The 15,646-nt window shown below is 42.0% G+C and overlaps 1 protein-coding gene across 4 annotated transcripts; it reads right to left on the bottom strand.

The window, feature by feature from the left end:
- Positions 1-209: 209 nt before the first annotated feature.
- On the bottom strand, positions 210-13,018 carry LOC147884131 (phosphoinositide phospholipase C 4-like). Of its 4 annotated transcripts, XM_087398208.1 has the most exons (11): positions 12,982-13,018; positions 12,392-12,769; positions 11,853-12,273; positions 11,393-11,589; positions 11,097-11,232; positions 10,469-10,717; positions 10,044-10,273; positions 9,816-9,930; positions 9,515-9,673; positions 1,152-1,235; positions 210-809 (listed from the first exon to the last, which is right to left on the bottom strand). In XM_087398208.1, the coding sequence occupies exons 3-11, from the start codon at positions 12,177-12,179 to the stop codon at positions 504-506; spliced, it is 1,803 nt and encodes a 600-aa protein (XP_087254334.1). In that variant the 5' UTR covers positions 12,180-12,273; positions 12,392-12,769; positions 12,982-13,018; the 3' UTR covers positions 210-503. The 4 variants fall into 4 exon arrangements, with proteins under 4 accessions (XP_087254334.1, XP_087254333.1, XP_087254335.1 ...); XM_087398207.1 differs by lacking the exon at positions 12,982-13,018 and having other exon boundaries at positions 12,392-12,916; XM_087398209.1 differs by lacking the exons at positions 9,515-9,673; positions 12,982-13,018 and having other exon boundaries at positions 12,392-12,916.
- Positions 13,019-15,646: the final 2,628 nt, after the last annotated feature.

A 15,646-nucleotide genomic window follows, 5' to 3' on the forward strand; every position in this document is an offset into this window, starting at 1 on the left:
GGGAGTGAGTGAGAATTTGACAGTGAAAATGAAACACAAGGGAGGTGACAAGAGCAAAGGGAGCCATGCCTGCACAGGGGGAAGGAGAAGGATGGAGTACATTGCCCGAACAGGGGGAAGGAGAAAGATCAATCATTGAACAGGGGGAGCCACTGCCCGAACTGGGGGAAGGAAAAAGACCCAATCATCGATATACTTCTTTTGTATTATGGGAGGGTGATGCAAAGTTGCAGGATCCAAAGGGGAGTGCCGAAAGAGGGTGATGCAAAGTTGCAGGATCCAAAGGGGATTGCCTGTTTGAAAGTGGCACAAGGTCCAGGGAGGGAGTGAGAATTTGACAGGCAAAATGGAACACAAGGAAGGTGACAAGAGCAAGGGGTCATTGCCGGAACAGGGGAGGGCACAAGATCTAGTGACGGAGTGAAATCGAACACAAGGGAGGCAACGAGCAAGGGAAGCCACAGGGGGCAGAAGGATGCAGATTTCAGGAGTTTTGTGAATCATCAAGCACAAAAGTACAGCTCCAAACGGAGCAAAAGCCTCACCTTTTGCAAGTCCATGCCTTTCTCATCACACAACGGCACAGCTCGATAACCAGGCTTTAGCTCGCTCACTGGCAAGCACGTCTGCCCTGCAAAATCATCCTTTCCTATCTTCACATTCTTGTGCACTTCTATCCTCAGCACTGCCAGCTCTGGCACAGTTAGAGCGAACTTGAACTCCTCCTCCTCCCACCTCGGCATCCATATGCTGTCTAATATTTCTGTCCTCCTCATCTCTGTGTCAGATTTTACGCCTGCAATTCCAATCTGCACCGAGATAATTTAGGCGTTGTAAGAGGCAGTGGCCAGAGGATGCAACGGCAAGTCCCTTGTATCTGGGATATGTTAATGTTTTGTCAACACGAAACATTGGAACGAGGTCATTACTTTACTCATAACGTGTAACTGATTACCGAAACAAAACTCTGAGTTTTTGCAAAAAAAGAAACAAAACTCTGAGAACTACAGATCAATATTCAGGCAAACCATTTAACGGTTAAGGAAAGGAAGGGGTTAGCCTCATTTCAAAATAGCCCCATATGAACACGAGATAAACCTAAGCCCAAAGAATGAGAAATGAGCTGAATAGTTGATTAGAGCAGCATTTACCCTTAAGTAAAACTCAGGCGGAAAAAGTAGGTCACGTTTTCTGCCAAAGTGTTGAAACCATCCACAGCCCATACACACCTTCACCTACAGAGAAAATTGAAGGACCGGTTAGACCCTATAACGTCGCATTCAAAATCTTGTTAAAAGAAGAAATTAAACTATATCCCACAGAAATACTGCATAAAAAGAAAATAAGGGCACTAAACATGAATTCTTCAAGAAAATTAAACAAGAAAATCTTGTTTGTTTTCCTAGCAGATTGAAGTACAATCCATCAATAGGCTTCCCAAGCCGCCACATTCTTTTTCTGTGCAGCACACAAGCTATCATATGCTACACACCCCATGCACTTTGTTAAACAGTGAGCAGATGGTACACAAGTTTGTTCTCAGTAAGTCCATCTGTGTTGCTGCTTTATTCCTCTTCAGCCTAGAGAGTCCGTACTGAGCTTTGTGACGTGGTTTGCTACTAGGCTCACATAAACCACATCTTTTAGGGGGAAATTGATGAGAGATGTGGAAGGTCATGACATTATGTGCACCAATCAATGCATCTTGGGAAATATCATTATATATCTGTCAGTGTGTCCCATTGGCTAAGCTTGGTGCAAGCAAGATTTCCGTCAGCGTCATCCCTAACCCACACATCATCATGTGCTTCTATACTACGCATGCCAATCCACCAGAATTTCTCAGCACTCATGGAAAGCCTCTGTGCCTTCTTTAGTGAGTCAAATGGCTCATCATCTGAAGCCTCTAAGATCATGCGAATTTTCCCTGATCATATTGGTCATATGGCACCCATTTTGCACACAGCCTGGTACTCCGGAGTCTATTTCAAGCCAGATTGATCTTTGGCTGTTCCAATAGATGCATCCCTTTGCATCCAGCTCTGGCATCCCTGCATTGTGTGCCTTGTGAAAAGCATTCTCATTGCACAAAAGTACAATAGCGGAAGCAATCTTGAAGTCGAGGATGGTTCAGAGAGAGAGAGAGAGAGAGAGAGAGAGAGAGAGAGAGAGAGAGAGAATAGATGCTGCCGAACAGGCTCAAATAGAAACGCCACCTCAAAACACAATTGACTAAAGCCATGGAATGGATGCTGCCCAAACAGGCTGAAATAGAAACGCCACCTCAAAACACAATCAACTATAGCCATGGGATGTCAGTATTATTCTTTGCACATTCCTCAGACGGGAGATGTGAAGGACAATGTGCTCCAAGGCTAAGCACAATGCTTGAGATCACTTCTACCCGCCAAGTAATGGAGGATTGAAATGCTGAGATGACATAGGAGATAAAGGTGCAAACCTCACCTTCTATACACCAATAGATGGGATGATCAGCCACTAGTCATAACTGACCACGAGGGGACCAGAACTGTCCTGCAGGCAGCTGGCTTGTCATGTGGCCGACCAACCTGCCACGTGGCTGAGTATAGGGTCATGTGGCCTGTTTGCCACATCCTTTACTGACAGCACATGTGACCTTGCTGCCACATCATCTACCAATTGTACATGTGGCTTTGCTGCCAAAGATCTTCCACATCAGCAGATCTGTCATGTCAGCCCTATGTAAAATGTCATCAGATCCAGCTAACGCATCCGAAGCCGGCCTGATCTATGATCTGAAAGCATGCTATCCTCAATTCAGTCCATCCATCTGGCTGACAAATGGATGCATGTGCATCCTTCGTTCACATCTTTCATGTGAGCATCTACGTCTGGGTGGCTGTCCAGAGGGTCGCCCATTGATTCTCCGACCCCCTCCCCCTTCCCCGCTGCCCCCCTTCAATGTCCAATCTCTGGACTATTGCTTTGGTCCGATCCTAAGCAGCCTCAAGTACTCATGTATCCCGATTCAGTGCCTTCATGAAGGTATCTGAAGCATTCTCCTTGGAAAATATGTGGGACTAATGTCTTTGGCGATTTAGCTTTCTTGTACAAAAGTGGTACTGCGCCCCATGTGCTTTGTGCGAGCATGGAACACCACTATTCAACTTTGGCTGTTGCAGTTCGGGATGTTTGAATCCTGACCAGAACCCATATCATCCAAGATCCATCTCAGCCTAACAGCAGATTGATACTACAAACTCCATCGAAGAGACAGTGGGTACTTACGAACATGTATGGCAGCCAGCTAGTGGTTCTCCCTTAGTTTTGTAGAAAATGCCTCAGCAATCTGTCTGCAAAGCTGATGTCAGGTCTTGTACTAGACAAATAAATGAGGCTGCCAATCAGCCTCTGTTATTCAATGATACCCACTAATGGGGACGTATCCTCCTCTGATAACTTAGCAGGTAGGAGTCCTCCATCCGTCAGCTTCCAAAATCTCTCTAGAGTAATTGTGCTATGAGGTGAAGAAACCATCACTGTCCTCCTGTACCTCTATCCAAAGAAAGTAATGCAACAATGCAAGGTCAACCATCTCAAGTTTTTTTCTTCAAGAGGGCTGAAGAAGCAACACTCTTTTACCTTTTTCCCATAAGGTATGGAGGCTGGCATCTCAAGAACTTCTATACAATTGAATTTCTCTGAAGTACTCATCAATGTGTTTGTACCACGCCCTAAGGGCCTAATACAGTCCATAAAGTGCCTTTGGGATGCCTTTCTTGGCAGCTAGACCCTAGAGGTTGTTCCACATGAACTTCCTCTTCTAGGTTTCCATTTGAAAATGCTCATTCCACATCAGTTTAAAGTACTGGCAGTTTATTATGAAGAGCAATTGCAAGAACCCTTTTGATGGTGGGCATTCTTGGAGTTGGAGCAAATGTTTCCTGGTAATCGAATCCTTCAGCCCAGCATCCTTTGGCTACTATTCTCTCCTTGTAGTTGTCTAGGAAGCCATCAGACTTGTGCTTTGCTTTGAAGACCCATTTGGCACCTATGATTCTTGCAAGCCTGGCCACAGTATCCAAGTATGATTCTGGAGTACAGATCCAATCTCTACCTTCATGACTTCTACCTAGTTTGGGTCCCCCCTTCTGCTTCATCAAACAAATATCTATTAGGTGGCTTCGTCCTCCTGATCTTAAATTGAATCTGGTTCTTCTGATGATGTACTAGACTCCCATCGTGTACCATCACACAAAGTCTCTCTTGTTTGTTAGGTATCCGCTGCGGTTGCTCCTAAAGAGGTGGTCGCTCAACCTCCTACCCCTCAACATTACATTATCTTTTGAGTGGATTTCCTTGAGTTCACGGTTTGCCCCAAAGCAGGCTTCATTGGGAAACTGTTGATCTGCTTGCTTGCCCATCACACAAGCACAAACATCAGTGAATTGTGGATGGTAGGCGGGTATTCCACCACTCCACTATTCAGCATCCTATAGAAGCTCTCTCTGAAATACCACATGCAAACACTTTCTTGTTCTTGTCTAGCTTTCTGCAATCATTGCAACAAAGAAAGTGAGTAGCCTAACATAGACATGCAGCCTCAGCGCGCACACTTTTTTTTGTAAGAGAGATTTCATTCAGAAATACATACATTCATAGCTATCCAAAGTGAGATTTGCTACTACTCAGAACTAAAAGCAGTAATAAAAAGACACACATACACTTTTTTTTTGTAAAAGAAACTTTGCATTAAGAAAAAATTTACATTCATAACTGTCCTAGAGCAGGACAGCTATGAATGTAAATGTTTTCTAGCCTTAGCACACGCACACACACACGCGCGTGCGCGTGCGCGCTCATGCACACACGCAAAACTTTTTTTTTTTGTGTAAGCATGCACTCGCGCGCGCGCACACACAGTGTGTGAACTATCCTTGAGTTTTAAGATTGCATCTGCTGTGGTGCGCAAGTGCATGATGAATCTCTCACTTGGTATCAGAGCCAAATTATTGCTGATGTGGTGTGAGAACCTGAGGTGTCTGGTAGAAAAATGGGAAACCTGAGCCAGGTTGAGAGCTTTTACTGATAAAGGCTGCTGCTCAAAAGAGTTTTTTAAGAGTCTGCATTATAAGAGGCAAACTACTAATATTTGCTGAGTGAAAATTCTGGATGGAATCTGGACCAACTCCAGAGCATAGCTTGCTGAGGCATGTGTTACTGATTTTGCTTCACATTTTGGACAGGCTGATTTAAGTTTGCGTGCAGTCATATCAGCTCGTCAAGAGCTCCTTCGACATGTTACTCCCATTCTCTCTCCACAGCAAGCATTGCAACTAGAGGTTCCTTTCAAAGAAAGAGAATTGAAAGATGCCATTAGAGAATGTGGGAAATGGAAGAGTACGGATTGGGATGGTTTGACAGTAGAGCTTTACCTCAGTATTGAGATACCATTTCGTCTGCATTGCTATATATGGTTAACCATGCATAGGAGACCAAACAGATGCCAGCAAGTTTGAAAAAAGGATTGGTTAATCTTTTCCTAAAAAACATTTATGTGAGTCTTTTGCTGATTTGCGACCCATTACTCTTATGCTTGTGGTCTATAAACTAGTTGCAAAGATGATAGTGGCTTGTATCAAAAGCCATTTCCATGATAGATTGCACCCTGCTTAGTATGGTTTCATTCCCTGTAGACTATACAATGGGAATTCATCTCGCAAACTATAATGCAGCGTGTCGTTTACTGGCTATATCAAATAGCACAGCTGCTGACATATTGGCAGGAGATATTAGTGGACTCTGTTTTGTTCGGTATGGCAGGGCTGTCGTCCCAGTGCTTTGTTTTATGCCATAGCTGCTCATCCTATGCTTCAATATAACTTGGAGGTACATGACAGTAAGCCATTGATTGCACAAGCATATGAAAATGATTCCTTTTTCTGGCCTCGGAATACAGAAAGGGATCTTTCATGCCTCATGTGTGCTCTATCTCTATATGCCCTGGCTGCTGGTCTGCATGTACATTGGGAGGACAATCAATAGTCGTCAGCAGATGGACTAGGTCCTTGATATGCTTAAAAAGAAGCTGGAATATTGGAAGTTGGTCACTTGGCCTGCTATCGCATTGTTCAATCCATACTGGTAGCATATGTCCAGTTTTATTTGCCTTTGATGATTTTTACCAAACAGGACATTTCTTCCTTTATGTCCAATATTATAGAAATATTCTGGAAGTCATGCTTTCGCCCACAAAGCTCTCAAGCTGCTTTCAGTGGATCACCTTTGCTCTCACAAAATGCATGGGGGAGTGAATCAATATGCACATCCATATTCTGGCTCACAAAGGCAAACTGATGCTGCAAATTATGTAGGGTGGTCCGCCATGGATTAATTGTTTATGCACTTGTCTTCCTCTGCTTTTGGTCACTGGCAGAGACTTTCTATTTGGCCATATTGAAGGTACAGTAAAGGGATGCCCATTTGTTACGTGCTTACTTTCTAATTGGACGCTCATACTTTCCCATCATAAATGGAATGGCAAGGATACTCTTGCAGGAAACTCCTTGCGAGCTGAAAGCCTTCATTGGTCAAATTGTTCTCGCCTCCTTTGGCTTTGCACGAACCCCGTTGTTCTTACTTTCTTTGTTCTAAAGGAATTTCATGTGTCGATGATGTGATTGATCCTACTGGTATGGTCATGTCTTTTCCCATAGCAATGAGACAGTATGCTTTGGGACAGCACTACAAACATTGTGGCATTTATTATCACAGATGCTCCGTGATTTTCAGCCAATTCCTCCTCTTGAGATTGGTGATCGCCTCAAAGATTGGACTTTTCATTCAGATAGTCATATTTGTCATGGGCTATTGATAGTTGACATCATGGTTGCATCTCTGTACAAAGTTTTGCTGCCTCCTCCTCGAATTTGTCTTCATGCTAATCGTATGTGGTCCATGGCACGTACCTCTCGATGGTGGTGGAAAGTATTGCAACGTAATCCTGAGGCTAAATGCTAGTAGTTGCTACTGGAGCTGAGGGCCTGACCTGGAACACATCCCCCACAATGGAGGGCTAACAGCCCTTAAATAGTCTTTCAGGGCAAACTGGCTGACCCTAGTCGGATGGTCAACACCTACGGTTGACCCTGGTCATCTGGTCAACGCCCACAGTTGACCAAGGCGATCAAAGGCCAACACGTTGACTTTTGACCAAAAAGTAAGCTCTGTGTGCTTTGACCTGCATTGTCTTGTGCTGCCCAAAACCATGCGAATCTGCTGCTAATTGATGATGGGATGTGATGACTGTGCATCCAGGTCTCATTGCCACTTGGGCTTGACCTTGGTGCATGTGATAGGATCTGCCACATCAGCAGACCCACCATGTCAGCTTATGTGTCACATCATCTGATCCGACTACCACATCAGCAGCCAGCAAGATCTAGGCAGCCAAGAATACTGTCCTCACTCTAGTCCATCCATCTGACTGACAGATGGCTGAAAATCAGGATGCATGTGTATCCGTCCTTCACCTACACTAGTGCTTCTTGCTTCTCCTGATATGGGGGAACTTACAGTGAGCATCTAGATCTAGGCGGCTGTTCAAAGGGTTGAGCATCGATTCTCCAATGAGCCTATCCCAGCCTTACCCCCCTAAGCATTGGATACGATAGAAACGGGCTGGCTGTTGCAGACCTCCTACTATTACATTAAGAGGCTTTCCGTATCTAGAAAGAGTTCTTTCAATTAAGAGCTCAAGAATCTAGGATCATCAGAGCACAAGTGAAATGGCAGAGGCCCACAGCACTAGAGAAACTCCACATGGTGGCCAACTGGACAAGGCAATTAGCAACACAGGCAGGTGGCCTGCCAGAATCTTGCCAAAAGTCACCAATCATCACATTGACTAACCAGTATCTAATGTATCTAATGCATCAGTAAGGCCAGCCAGCACAGCACTTGGAATCCTGCCACCTAGTATTAAGTTATGTCTCATAGAAAATAAGAGACACAGACTTGGTACCAGATGAAGCACCCAACCTGAGAATACCCCACCTCTCTACCTCAAGTCAACAATCAACATTATTCATATAGATCACTCAGAATGTATAATACTTTACACGGCAACCCTTGGTTCGAGAAAGACATGCAATGGGAGAACTTTCTTTCTGCATTTAATTTGCAAATCCAGCATATTCCTGGTAAAGAGAATATCGTGATGCATTATCTAGAAGATCAGAAGTTCATTCTATTTCTGTAGCCTACCATGAAGAGAATTGGACGCCATGAAAGAGCTCTACAAAGGTGATTCGCTTTTCTCTAAGATTTGGGCAGCTTTTGGTGAAGGGCATAAAGGATCGAATTCTATATCAGAGTATGGATGCAACATTGGATTTGCATCACAAGAAGAATGCAGGAGAAGAGTATAGAAGAAAGTCATAATCTGGCGTATGCACGTCATCGTGGACGGCTCAGCATGAAAGATATTTTCACTGTCCACAGATGTGACATGAAGTACATAATTTTGTTACTACATGCCTTATTTTCTAGTAAGCTAAATATGACCATATGCAGAGCCCACGTCAGAGGTAAAACTGACCTGCCAGGTTGGCCATACCATTGTATAAATAAATAAGTGTGTCCCCTGGAGCATGATGCAAAGGCATTGAAAGCAGGCGCATGGCCAAAAGAAGAATGACAAGAAAATAGATAATGCTTAATGCTTGCAATTACCGGTTATTCCTTGTTCATGAATTCAGACACACGTAAATTACATCCTTGCATAAGGGCTTCCATCCTTAAAATTCAAAAACATGGTACCCTTGGTGTTCAATAACCTATCGTGTTGATCAGCTGCCCGCATATCCTTAGCTTCCCGTTGCTCTATTGATTTTTTGTCTTGATGAAACCGATCCTGGTGGTCCATTTTCACATCCCTTTATTTGGCGAAATGCACAGATGGTCTACATTGCGCACAGAAGACAAGTTCTATCCTTGACCTGTGCACCCACAAGTATTTGCTCCAACTACGAAGCCAAGGCGATTTGGCTGGCTGCAGTAGGGAAGGGAAGGGCCAATTAAGGCCACTCGAGGCAGGATCTCCCCCTTACCTGGTGCCTCAAATCAAACGCTGAGACACCATAGGAGGGCAGCACCCTCATTAATTGCCTTCCCCCACCACCCTCTCATCGAAACACACGCCGCCCCCCCCCCCCCCACCCATTTTCTCTTTTTCACCCTTCTTTTTACTTGGACTGAAATTGATTTTTTGGACACTTGCATGCCTGACCCATTGAGTGCCTGACTTGAGCTCAATGGCAAGATCTTAAAATATAACTATTTATAACTTTGTAAGATTAGAATATATCTAATCATACAAAGATTTTTATTGTTCTAAAGTCCAAAATATGACTACAAAACAGGCTAATAAACAAATCCTGTATATTCATCACACAAATGTCTAAAAACAACTGTGGAGTTTAAATTATGCTAATTTAAAGCTTTATCAAGTTCAAAAAGATTCTTTACCTACCTTCAAAATTAGTTTTACTGGCTTTTGATTTTTAGGGTTAAATATATTAAGACCAGCTGGAGAACTTTCTGCCAGGAGAAAGCTGGGTTTCTTCACATAGCCGCAACCGCCATTTGCTCTAAAAAAACCTTGGGCCACCCATAGATATCTCCCATAACCCTAAAGAAACAATAAATCCAAGAAACTATCATGTGAAACAATAAATCCAAGAAACTATCATATGACTCACACTAAGCTATGAATGTTCTTTCGAAAACCTGAATTTGCAACTTTTTAGATAACAGAGGCATCAAGAGTGGACCTGCATGTTGACGGCCACCATTTGGGCTCCAAGTGCCCATGCACGGATTGGATTGTAATTTGAAGAAGTAAAGCGATGGTAAGGATATATTCTTAGAAAATTTCTCATTGTGAACCTGAAAAAGATGACAATTGTTACAAAGATTCGTAATAAATATATTTGAAAAACCACAATGGAAGCATTCAGGACGGACAGCCCCTATGATTGGAAGAGGTTTGCTCATCTTACTGAACAATTTGATCAGGATGTGACGCAGCAATTTTTGCAAACTGAGGTTCACTTAAGCTAACACGCTTTCTAAACTCCCCCTCCGTTACTTTCAGTGCATCCACCAAAGATTTTCCTTTTGGCTTCCTAGCATATATTGCAATAATTTTCTTGTACTCCAGTTTTTCAGGAGCTTCAATCTCCTCATCTGAGCTATCCTCTTCCTGGCCTGCTTCAGTAGGTATACCATTCTCCAAGAAAACACCACAATGTCCGAATGGAATGGACTCAATTCAACCTCATTTATGATTATTTTAACAACTGAGATGATTATACTTGATAAAAGATAGATACTTACATTCTAGCTCTCCATACTAAGATAACAAAACATATGCTATGTGAAAACACACACAAGACATTACACATGAGATTTTTAAAAGCCTTACTATCTTATCAACTGCAGGATGCTGTGGGTAATCGGTAAATTCTTGCCCCCAGACTGACTGTCTTTCTCTCTTTGCTTTTTCCATTGCTAGCATGTTATCTGGAGCCTTCGAGATTTTATCCCCAGAATCCTTAGGTGGTTTTGTTGAGATCAGAATCTGTCCCCTCAATTTCTCTGGTGAAGGGAACTGTTTTACGGCGGCCATACGCTCTGAATAAAAGAGAGAATCCCCAAATGTTTCTGTAATGATCTGCATCAGCAGCAACAGCATTAAGAAAAGACCAAGTACAGAGGAAAGTCACATGCCTCCAGTTTTAAATTACCTTAAAAAATAAAACAAGGAATATGCTATCCAAAACATCACATGTCCAATATAGATGTACTTTGATTTGAACCTTCATATAGTCTGACCAAGGCCTTCATTAATGTATCGACTGTACAATACACAAAATCGACCTCTGTATAATTTCTTCCCCATATTGAAATGCACAAAGCCGTCACAAACAGAAGCTATCAAAGAAGGCGCTCAGTCTGAGTTGCCAAAGTAAATATTGCCAGACAACTCAAATAATTGCAAACATAAAGAGCCTTATTAATCATCTCACTCTTAGAAGATAGCTCTCAAATACCTTCGCAGCTTTATCTTGCAATTTTGATGGCAAGTGATCTTCCAATGTGACAATCACGGGGTACTCAGACTTGACGAATGCATTCACCTTTATAGCATCAATGCACTTCGTAAACTCCACAGGAGAGGTCAGCGTCCTGTAATACAGCTTGCACAAGGTATATAAATGAAATCTTACAAATAAAGCTAGATGTTTACGTCTTGTACTGAAATCGGAAAACCAAAAATAACGAGATACCACAACCTACAGCGTAGCCCTACGGACTATTTGCAAGTACCACAATATGTTATGAGTACCTTCCATGTAAGACTAAAACATCATCCTTTTCAGGATTAGGCCACAAGTCGAGTTCGACTACACGCACTCCTCGGTGAAGTGCTTCAACAATAGGTGTTTCACTAGAGGCGCTGTTCAGCTGATTACCAGTCAGGTAGGAATTGTGACCCGTGAATATGAAATAATGGGACATTGGGTAAGTCATGTCATGATGCACCTGGAGAAATCTGCAAGACCCATCAGTACAATTGTAACCCTTTGTCTCCCTTTGTCTCTCTGAACAGGCATCTCAATAACAGTTATGTTTGTTCCCTCTGAACACTTATCTCCAAATATACAAATGTTGAAGAAATGAAATCAGTGACATATTTTGCGACATGAGGCACATATAGTTCGACATAAAGGTCGCTATGTTGAGAGACAATCTTCACTATAAAATGAACCGGAGATAAAAAAAGATGGCGGAAAAATCGACATTACACGATTGTTGAAGGCAAGGTTGTTCTCTGTGTCCAAAAGGAAATTTACAAAATCATATTCGTAGAACCCGGGAGACGATGAGGCAGATATCCCCGGAGCCATATGAACTCTCATTATCCTCTCCACGTCGCCCTCAGATATGTGATGTTCTTGTTGAACTTCATTCAGAAATTTGTGGAATTGCGCCAAGTTCATCACTCCAGACTCGGAATATTTTTCAAAAAGGCTGTGGATTTCTGCAGGCACAATTGCCGGACGAAGATCACCATTTGAGAAAGTGGGTCTTAAACAGCAGCTATTCCGGAATCCCGATGTGAACCATGCCATTGCAATGGCAAAAGACGATCACTTTCCCATCGACAAACGCACTACCGAATGCTTTTGTCTGCTAGAGCCCACAATTTGCTCGGCTCGAACAATTCTGTTTCAACCATTGCGCAATTCAATACGAATTCGTCAAACACAAGCTTGAAAGACGACCAAATCTAAATGTCCTCCATTAATCTAAAATCCACAGAGAGTCAAATTCAGTGACGGACCGCAATTCGCTCGAGGAACGCGAGTGAGATAAACGACGCCGGACTCACATTGGAGACGGAACTACTTAAGCGACGGCCATGGGATCGATCGAAAGGTAGAAAGAAAGCAAGCTCCTCCCCGTCTGACTGCCAATCCCCCACGCCAAGTTGATCTCCCGACATTGCCCAAAGTTTCCCCGGGACTGATCCCACGCCGACGTGAGCTCCCCTCGATTTCCCCACGGTTTTTGCGTTCTCCTTCTTGCCGCGGCACTTCTGGGTGCCTTGCCGATCCCTGCATCCATGCAAGCATCGACCCACCTCGCAATATTTTGTCTGGAAAGCTGAAAAGGATCCCATTTGTCTTGTTTCTGTGGAGTAGGGAGGAAGCATCCAATACTGGAAAGAAGCAGTGGAATCGCCATAGAAGCTTAGAAGTTGCAAGCAAGCAATGAATTAAATTGGAAATACTCCATTGATGCCAACGTGATTTTGACAAAAAGTAATGTCCTCTTTGAAGGAATCACACGCTCTTTGACAATGTGATGAAACTTCAAACCACTATGATTTTGACAAAGGCCTTTGAACGAATCACTATGTAGAGCCTTTACCTCTTAGGATCTTCTTCTTGAGTGTATAATCTCATCCCCTCATATCACATTAGGAATAGCGTGCTCATTTGATCCCATATAGAACATGGTGTATTGATTTGCTAGGTTTAAATATCTAGATCAAATAGTATCTTTGAGATTTGTTCCTTCATGGATCATGGGCAAGTAGATCGAACAAAGCTATCATGTATTCTCTCTATTCTATTCTTTACGGAGACTAATCCCAGAGCTACACCTCATGGGGTAGTTCTTGTAGTTAGGGTAATTTCATATGGTGAAGTGAGTCATGATTAGTGTGTGTCCATGTCGCATCTATGCATGCAATTTTTTACACAGATGAAGGGGAAAATAAGCCGCCTTCATTCTTGTTCTCCAGGTGGTTCAGTTTTTTACGCAGATGAAGGGGAAAATAAGCCTCTTTCATTCTTGTTCTCCAGGTGGTTCCATGGGAGTCGATTCCCATAGTTCCAGGGAGGACATGCGACTCTTGGACTCTCTTCACAGCTAGAGGCAATTGGTCTAGGAGATGCTGGCGACCACGAATAGAGGCGGTGTCTTCTGGTGGTGTGCATGATGCTATAAGCTTTGAGCAAGTCATTTTCTTAGAGATGATTGTGAGAGCCTTTGTGGTCTTTTTGTTTTTGTGTTTTGTAAAGAGCAACAAGCCTAGTGAGGCTGCCCTCTAGTAATTGATGAATATAATTACCTTGTGTGTTTCACGTGTTAATACATGTTATTGGCTCTCTCTCTCTCTCTCTCTCTCTCTCTCTCTCTCTCTCTCTCTCTCTCTCTTTCTCTCTCTCTTTATCAGTTCAGACACATATGCTTTAATTTTATTCATTCAATCGATTATATACATGCAATATTGAAGTAGGGATTAAGCCATTAGTGATATTAGAGCCACACAGTCGAACACCTCGGGGAGGTACCGCAAACAACAAGCAAGGGGGAATGAGCCATGGTAAGAATGAGCAAGGGGAAACATAATTGACATCACACATTTGGACCCCTTTAGCTCAAATTTTTTTTGATACAATATGTAGGAAATGGAAAAATGCATCCAAGAGAGTTGATGCATAAATTCATTTTGATACACTATGTAGGAAATGGAGAAATGCATCCAAGAGAGTTGATGCATATAATGCAACTCCATAATGAAAATGATCTTCTATAAGAACACCCCACTGTGAATGCTTGGGTGGTGCACAATGCTCCCCTATAAAGGGAAGGTCTCTTGTCTCCAAAAAGAATATGTGCTTTCATGCTTCTACTCATAGTAATCAAGCAACACACAATTGGCTAAAACAATAATACCCTAGGGACTTTCACATAATCTTGTAGTAGCTATTGGGCTTTTTGCCATAATTTATCTAGCAAGCCTTCTCTTCTTAACCAACTATATAGCATAGGATAGCTAAGAGTACATAAGAAGCAATAAAAAATTGTATCCCCATATTGACTAGCCAGTTCTTGTGTGGATACTACAATGTCTAATGTAGACATAAGAGGCATCCTACAAATTATCAGTCTTCTTATATCTAACGTAGATATAAGAGGCATTCTACAAATTATCAAACATTATAGTTCTTGAACACAATCTACTATGATACCAAATCCATTTCTTGCCAATTGTTAGGAAGCTTTCCCACCATCACTTGCTTGACAATGTATTCAAATAACTCACCTTTAAATTTACTCAGTTAAATATTTGTCTTCCAAATTGCAAAAGATGGTTAAATTAGAACTCTTTCGAGTGTGACTAGATGAGTTTTAACCCTCAAGCCTTATGGGCAAAGAGGTGAGGCTAATTGCATATGTATTTTAGTAATGGTGGTCTATTATGCTATAATTTTGTGCCATACAAAAAAGTATCTATCAATTTCTTCATATATCCCACAGTTGGGATATCTAGGATTGCATATGAGATTTAAAATAAATAAATAAATAATTGCATGAATGAATGAATAAATAAATAAGTAAATATATATACATACACATATACTCTCTAAATCCCTTGCAATTAAAACAAAACTTTTGATTTATGCATATTTTGTCCTTTTTGGCACCAGAAATGAGCTCAGAAGGCCCAAAAACCTTAGAAATGCCTGTAAACATGGGTACCTTTTGGTGATTTGTCAGAACCCCCTCTAGAGAAGAAGTGCATATGTTTACAGTCGTTTCTAGGGTTTTTGGTCCTTCTGAGCTCATTTCAAGTGCCAAAAAGGACAAATTATGCATAATAAAAAGTTTTGTTTTTATTGCAAGGGATCTAGAGTAAGAGCTTTCTTTTAGTGGAATAGGTTTTGCAAATGATTGCTAGTGATTCTGCACCTACAATGCACTATCAGACCAAATGTATGGTAGAGCTTTCTTTTAGTGGAAGAGATTTTGCATATTATTGTGCGAGTGATTTTGTACCTAGGATGCAATATCAATCCCAAATGTATATTTCCTTAAACACAATGTAAAGTTAGCACCTTTCAATGCTTTTGGGTGAATATTTTTTTCCTGGAGCTTTCTTCCATTGTTAAACATGTGCTTGTCCATGCTCTAGCAATGCATGGGAATATTTTTTGTCTTTTATTAGTTATCATGAAACAAATTAAGATAGACACTTTTCATTGCTCAGCTGCTCAATTTAGACTTTGGCTCCGTCTTGAAATGG

Source organism: Dipteris shenzhenensis, chromosome 27, assembly GCF_047967505.1.
Source record: "Dipteris shenzhenensis isolate YYH24624 ecotype China chromosome 27, Dip_SZ_1.0, whole genome shotgun sequence".
NCBI classification, from domain to species: domain Eukaryota; kingdom Viridiplantae; phylum Streptophyta; class Polypodiopsida; order Gleicheniales; family Dipteridaceae; genus Dipteris; species Dipteris shenzhenensis.